This window comes from Formica exsecta, unplaced genomic scaffold (assembly GCF_003651465.1).
Source record: "Formica exsecta isolate Colony F162 unplaced genomic scaffold, ASM365146v1 scaffold1181, whole genome shotgun sequence".
Taxonomy (NCBI): Eukaryota; Metazoa; Arthropoda; class Insecta; order Hymenoptera; family Formicidae; genus Formica; species Formica exsecta.
In genome coordinates, this window is record NW_021848522.1 from 5,418 (window position 1) to 13,140 (window position 7,723).

General features: G+C 31.2%; 2 protein-coding genes and 2 long non-coding RNA genes across 4 annotated transcripts in view; 2 read left to right on the top strand and 2 right to left on the bottom strand.

The window, feature by feature from the left end:
* The first annotated feature begins 205 nt into the window (after positions 1-205).
* On the top strand, positions 206-729 carry LOC115241048. The gene is made up of 2 exons (XR_003884858.1): positions 206-353; positions 442-729. It is a non-coding gene; the product is annotated as an uncharacterized LOC115241048 (long non-coding RNA).
* Positions 730-1,700: 971 nt separating this feature from the next.
* LOC115241004 (F-box only protein 28) lies at positions 1,701-4,206 on the top strand. Its single transcript, XM_029816517.1, has 3 exons — positions 1,701-1,868; positions 1,995-2,243; positions 3,323-4,206. The coding sequence occupies exons 1-3, from the start codon at positions 1,701-1,703 to the stop codon at positions 4,097-4,099; spliced, it is 1,194 nt and encodes a 397-aa protein (XP_029672377.1). The 3' UTR covers positions 4,100-4,206.
* LOC115241014 (cilia- and flagella-associated protein 91-like) overlaps positions 2,338-7,723 on the bottom strand; it is an 8,269-nt gene continuing 2,883 nt past the window's right edge. Inside the window, exons 5-6 of the mRNA XM_029816552.1 lie at positions 5,521-5,525; positions 2,338-2,412 (exon numbers count right to left, since the gene is read on the bottom strand). Of these exons, the coding sequence (XP_029672412.1) occupies positions 2,353-2,412; positions 5,521-5,525 (65 nt within the window). The 3' untranslated portion in view covers positions 2,338-2,352. The remainder of the gene's footprint in view (positions 2,413-5,520; positions 5,526-7,723) is intronic.
* On the bottom strand, positions 5,790-6,011 carry LOC115241044. The gene is made up of 2 exons (XR_003884857.1): positions 5,950-6,011; positions 5,790-5,850 (listed from the first exon to the last, which is right to left on the bottom strand). It is a non-coding gene; the product is annotated as an uncharacterized LOC115241044 (long non-coding RNA).

Below are 7,723 nucleotides of genomic sequence, written 5' to 3' on the forward strand. Positions count from 1 at the left end.
TCACGGCCAATTATAATACTATATATACATAATTATAATATACAATAATTATAATAACATATATAAATGGAAGGGGAATGCCTTTGTTTCCCGATAGAAAAACATGTCGAAAGGAAGTAAGAAAAAAAATCATAGTTGCCTCTCTCTTGTGAGTTAGGGTGCCATTACATGGAGCGCGGAAACGCGGAAACGCGGAAGAGAATTGTAACCAGAAAAGTAACTATTCCGCGTTTCCGCGAATTGAGTCGTTTCTTTCCGCACATTTGAGCGGAATCCGCGGAATCCGTTACCGTCTCAACAAAACTCAACAAAAGTGTATAGAAAATATAAAAACTTTATAAATGGATGGTCCTGTAAGTATTTGAATGCTTTTTAGTACTTAATAAACATAGTAGCTTGTTATTTTTGGAGACATTCTGAGATAGTTGAAATATTTTTCAGGATCTCCCAATTGCATCTCCACAAGTAGATTGTCGCTGTCACCTTGAAGAAGTCTTCTTGTCTCAGTAAAAATAGGCCGTATCCATATTTTACAGTTCTTTCTGCTTTGCAGTTTCTTGTAACGCAAATATAAAATATACATTGAGATAACCTTTTTCATAGTTATCTCTGCATATCTCATCGGTTCATCCCGTGCTTATATGAGATACTTCATAATAATCATCAATATGATATTTGGATCCATTATTATACTGTTACTTTTAAAATAATAAAATAATCGAAATATATAAAAACGTTCTCCTTCACTCGTCTCCAAAATTTGATGGGATATACTGTATCCACTTAATATTTGACGCGCTCGTTCCGCGAATGTTTTTTCCGAGAGAGAACGCAAGGGGCACGAAACAGAGTATGTCCTTTTCTACGTGCATCTTTACCCCCACTCCTTAAATAAAGGCAAACGCTCGGTCTAGATATACTATGTCTATGATACATACTTTTGTGCACAAATTAGCAGGGTTCCAACTGAAATTATATGAATGCTTGGTTTTCCTTCACCTCTATTTTCTGTTGGCCACCCTGCTAATTTTAACCGTCGGTTAATTTAACCGGACTTGGTGAAATTGGCCCTAATACGGCTCTGTGATTGGTTTAGGCAGAGAGAAGAATGAGAGTCGCCACGCTGCCGTTTTTCGTGTAACGCTTTTTCTAGGTCGTACACTAGCGTCACGTACATCCATTTTACGCCGCCTGGAACTACATGGCCACATCCATTTTCGGAGCCGATAAAACAGCCGGTTGGTTCATGTCCGTGCTACATCCACTTTTCGATTTTGGGTCATATCCGTGCTACATCCACTTTTCGATGCTGGTAGTACACTGAGTACACTGATCGTTTGACATATATGTAGATATATATGTTTAAATTATAGTTAAAATTGTACCTGCAATTAAATATTATATGATCCCTGCCGAAAATGGTCGATTAAGACGGATTTAAAAAATGTAATCCGAATCGATCGGGATTTCTGCACCGAAAATGCGGTATTAAAACCGATTGAAAATAGTCAAATCGAATTTAGTTCTATGAGTGAGCTGCGTTCCGATATTCACTGCCAGTACTGAAAATCTATAGTGTACGTGACGTAAACTATAGATTTTCAATACTGGCAGTGAATATCCGAACGCAGCCACAGTGTAAATTTCGTGCTAAGAAGAAGATAGTGGACATTTCTCGTTTACATATAGAATTGAAAAGAATGCAAGTCGATGTGGTTGACAATTACGAGCAGCTGAGACATTTGTCTAATCCTGTCACGCGACGATTGGATGATAATATGCAGTTGACATTGATAAATCTTCCTGATGTTTGTTTGGAGGCGATCCTGTCTAACCTTTCTTATGATGAGATTTCTAAATATAGGATCGTAAGAGATAGCCTTTTAAAATTTAGAAAGGATTTTCTTTTGCCTGTATCAGAACGCAAAGCATATCTCATGATATCATTTTTATATTTTTTGGGGATATTATTATTATATTTTTTTGGGATATAGGTTTGCAGACAATTTAATCGGATTTGCAAGAAATTACTTAATCGTGGTTTTAATCTGATGGAAAAATATCATGCACAGTGCCTTCGTGCAGTAAAAAGTAAATTACCAAGGAGAGAATCGGAGCGAAGAAGTCATCCTCTTGCGCGTCATTGTGATATATTAACAGCGATAGAAACAAGAATCTCTATGCTATCAATGACTTTCATTAAGTATGTGGATCTGAACGTTTGTTGTTTTATTCCAGGAAAGGTAATTAATTTTTACTTTGTAAAAAGCATGGCACAATCATTGTTATTAATTTGATAATAATTGGTAAATATAGTTTAGAATAATCCTCTTAGATTTTAATAAAAATATATTAAATTGATTTCCTTTTTATGTAGAAATAGTTTTGAAAAATTGTTAGAATTATGAATTGCTAAGGGCCAATTTCACCAAGCTCGGTTAGATTAACCGACGGTTAAAATTAGCAGGGTTCCAACTGAAATGATAAGAATGCTTGGTTTTCCTTCACCTCTATTTTCTGTTGGCCACCCTGCTAATTTTAACCGACGGTTAATCTAACCGGACTTTGTGAAATTGGCCCTAAGAATTGTTAATTGTTTAAAATGTGATATAAGGGCAGCCATATCTAATTGGCAGAATTTGATATGTTGTGACAAGACATGATAGTGAATGTACATCTTAAAGTAAAAATAAAACAGTGAAAAATATCACGTATACATATAGTGTACATATAAAAATAAGAAATATGACCAGCCAATGACTTGGCTGCCTAATCTATAAATTCTGCCTAATTAGATATGACTGCATTATTTTTATATAGAAGCCTGTAATCGCCAGTATTTCATTAGTATGACAGATTTCTTAAACTTCTTTCAAAAATGTCATCTTTAATGCTTAACAACTTTTTTTTTAATAGCAATGAGCGACAATTTCAAATCTTTGTACATGAAAAGTTTTTTACATGAAAAGAAATTGATTGAGTGTATTGATCAAAATTTAAAAGAGTTACTTTTAAATATTTATCTTTTCTTTAAGATATAATATATATGTATATGCATATTTGGAATATTGCTCATGCGCATAATTTAAAGAAAAACTTAATTTAGTAAATTTTGCATGTGTCTTGTTTATACTTATCATTGTTAAATAAGTATATTTCAATTATGCATTAGGTAATTGATGAATATCATTGTTAAATAAGTATATTTCAATTATGCATTAGGTAATTGATGAATATCATTGTTAAATAAGTATATTTCAATTATGCATTAGGTAATTGATGAATATCATTGTTAAATAAGTATATTTCAATTATGCATTAGGTAATTGATGAAATTTTTCGTGTCCTTCGATTAATTCGAGAAACAAAAACCCCACCTAGAGCGCATGAGATACTTCAAGAACTGCGGGATATAAGCAGTATGGCCATGGAGCATTTTGATGAAAAGATTCTGCCAGATTTAAAACACAATATTTGCACATCTATGATTGGAACCGTGAATTCGTACGATATACCTGGTGGGGTCATGATCTCCCCCAGTAGAAATAACTCTGCACTGCCACATTGCAACAATCACAGCTCAACCTGCTCAGAAAAACTTAATCAGACTTTTAAGAAAATTAACAATTGTATGAAAAAGAACAAGATATTCTTCTTGTCTGTAAGAAACCAAATGGGTAGAATAAAGCTCAGAATGCAAAGGCAACACTATCAGATACGGATGCAAAACTTGAAATTACAGAAACAAGTAAAGAAGATACATGATCAAGACATGCAGTTAGCTGAGATGCGGAAGCATCTTGAGGAATGGGAGCAAAAAATGGTCGATTTAACTACCGAACTGAGTCGAGCACGAGAAGAAACTCAGAACCCTGACTCATTAGAAAATCGCAAACGGAAAGCACACATTGATATTATCAGTGCTGATGTCGAGACACTTCAACAGACGAATGAGTTACATGCCAAAAAACGCAAACTCATAGTAGAAAGAAAATCATCGAGTGACGCGCAGGATATGAAGTTCAAAAAATTTATGTCGGAATTACTTGCGAAAAGTGCGTTAGATAAATACCTCGTCGGTCCATCGTGCTCGCGCTAATTTGGCTTTTCTACATTAATATTCCTAGCATAAAAATTTTTGCAGAATTATATTCTTTGTATAAAGCATTTTTTAATTGTTATAATAAAATAGATATAGCAGCCATAGATAAAAATATCTACATTTTCATCCAATTATTTACTATTTTTAAACAATGATTATAAGAAAGTTTGAACAAAAAATGACTTCGATTAATTAACTATTTTTTGTTGCATTATAAGATTAACATAATGTACAAAAATGATGTATCCAGCCAAATTCATAGTGTTTTACTGTAAGATTTCTATATGCGATATATAATTCTAATATAAAATATAAGAAAAGTTCATGTTATTAATTAATATTATAGGGAGAATATTATTTTATTATGCATTTATATCAAGGAATATATATAGAGCAAGGACAATAAATTACAAATTGCAATGATATACTAATGTACATTTCCTTAAAATAATATTACATATTATATTATTTTAAAGAGATAACATTTTAATCATTGTAAAATATTAATTTTATTTTTAGTGTATGCGCCTTTTAATATGTATATAACTGATTTTATTATAGTATTAGTTTTTTTTTGTTTGTATGTAAAATTAAATATATTAACATGTAAAAAAGACTGTAATTCATATTAAATATTATTAATCAGCATATGATTTAGTTTGACATTTTATTATCAATTTATATAATTCATAATTCATGATACACGACCTTATAGTTACATTTAAAGTGGAAGGAAATATTTTTCTAAATATACGAATGGAATAATTTATAAGCATCTTATTTGCATAAATAGATATTAAAGATAAATGGCTCTCATTGAAAAAATAATTTGAATAATATAAAATAGACGAGATAAATAAATAAAATTTAAAGATGTTTAATCAAAATATTTTACATTAATCAGCTTAAAATGTTAACATATTTATATTGTGATAGCAAATATAAAATTTTCTCATAAATTATAAAGTTGATATACATAAACAAATAATTCATTCAATTCAGATTCGATTAAATTTACTATGATAAAGTTTCATAAACTATGCATATAAATTACGCCCTTATTTTCTACATCACATTATTACAATTAATGTTACGATTAATTTTTATTATTACAATTACATTATTACAATTAATTTAATATTTGCTTAATATAAAAGTTTTGCAGTTTGTATGCCCAAAATAGAATAACTTCGTCTTCGGAATTGCATGAAAGAATATAGGTGAACGTTTAAAAATGTATTTAGAAGCCTAGTAAAAAACATTTCGGTGTGCAAAATTTTGCAGACAGTAATCTTTTTTACTAGACTTCTAAATACATTTTTAAACATTCACTTATATTCTTTCATGCATTTCCGAGTGGAGACCTATCTTATTTTGTACATACAAACTGCAAAACTTTTATATTAAGCAAATATTACGATCTGACGCAAGAAGCCGGTAAAAAACTGTAATATTTTAACTTTTCTTCGTTTTTAACATAAACTCGTGAAGTCTCATTTTTGTTTCGTTGTGTACTTAAATCGTGGAAAAGGATTTCTCATTTCATGTAACCAATAAAAAAATTTCGGTCTGCAAAGTATAATTATTATGGCCGGTAAAACAGGACGGTCCGGCATCCTCTTAATATCCGATACCAAATATTGAGTTTCCATCAAAAAATCGATTTGTCAATTTGCTTCTGAATCTGTTTTTTTTTCTTCAGTTTTGCGAGATGGAAATTCGATTTCTTCTGTCTCAATATCATGTTCCTGGAAAAATACATAAATAAATATTTTTATAAACGATGCAATATAAGTAAATCATCAGTCACGCAGATTGCTTATATTAGTTTTGTTTTTTATACCAACTTTTTGATTTATAACTTTCAATGGTTTAATAGATGGTAAATTTGAAATTTTTTCGCAGATTGATATACGTTTGTAGTCACGCTTTATTAATCTTGGAATTACATCTACGGATTTAACATTCATTCGGATGGCTTTCAGATCAGAATAAAGTTGCTTCAATTTTTCATCCGTCCATCTAGTTTCTCGTATACAGATATCTATCGGTTTAGACTTGTGGTTAATCACTTTCGGTTCTTTGATAGTTGGTAACCAGTTGAGCGTTGTATTTTCCTTTTCTTCTTTTAAACAATAATATAACACGGAATTGAATAATACTAGATACATTTACATATTAGGATGCATATATTAGGGTATTTTACATAAAGTGTTATAATATGTTTTCTTTGAAACCTGACATCGTACAAAAAATATTTCAGACAGAATTTATAGAGAGAGCGAGTTCTGAGAAAAAGTTGATAATCATGAATTTTAACTAAAATCATTTTTCAAGATCATGTAACGATTAACTTAGTTTGGTAAAACTTAAGATTAAGGGCGACCTCACCGATTTCAATGACCTTGATATATGTTGTCAAGGACATAATTCTGAGTAACTTTTTCTTCTAATTTAATTGTCGCTCGTTGTTTACTACAAAGTTATGAACAATTAAAGATAGTGACTGACTGATGCTGAGGACATAAAACTGCACACATTTTCGCATGAATTATCAACTTTTACATCAAAAAAACGAAAAGAAAATGATAGAGGATTACAATGAACTAAGTAGGTTTATATATTTCAGTCAGTATTATTCAGATATTTGATACATAGTTGCCATAATATTAAAAAAAACTTTTATTCGTTCACAATAATTGTAACGTCGACGAAATAAGCGCGCGCATGCACACACACACACACGGGGGGGTGCAAGGGGGGCCTTCGGCCCCACTCCCGCACCCGCCCCGCCGGGAGGCAGGGGGGGGCTCGCTTTACAATGTAGCATGTACTTAAAAAATACTTTATTATAGTGTTTTGAAAAGCTCTCGAGATAAGCTACAAGAATATGTAATAAAAAATGAGGGATTCCGTTTAAGAAAACATCGATAACATTGACTTGGCCTTGAATAGGTCACTCAAGGTCAAGTCCATATTTTCATCATGTGTCCCCCTCTGAACCATACAACTTTTGTATAGAACATTTTTTTCCATCTTGTTTACTTTACGAGAAATTTGCGTGTGTTGATTAAAATGACTCACCCTGTATATATATGTATGTATATAGATCTCCTAAAGAGATATACAGGGTGTCCTAGACCATCCGTACACCCCTTTTCTTTCAAAAACTAAGCATTTTAGAGAAAAACGTTTTGAACAAAAATTGTATGGTTTTGAGGGGAACATAAGATGGTGTCATTGGTTTGACATTGGATGGCATCTTTAAGATCAAGTCAAGGACACCTTTTTGAGTTATTTTATATTTTAATCTGACATATTTTGATATAAAAAATAAAATATCTCGTAAAATATTTAGTTTTCGATAATTTTACCGCAATACTTTTATGTACAGAATAATGAGACAAGTCAATTAGTAAAAAAAAATAATTGTGTTTAAGAAAAAGTATGTAATTATTTACAATGTATTTTTTAAAACAATTATTTGTTTTTTTCTTTACACTAATTGATTTGTCCTCAGGATCATCCCATAAAAATATTACGGTAAGATTATCGAAAACTAAATATTGGATGATTGCATAAGTTCGTGCCCGATTTTCATAGATGGCATTAAGTTACTGC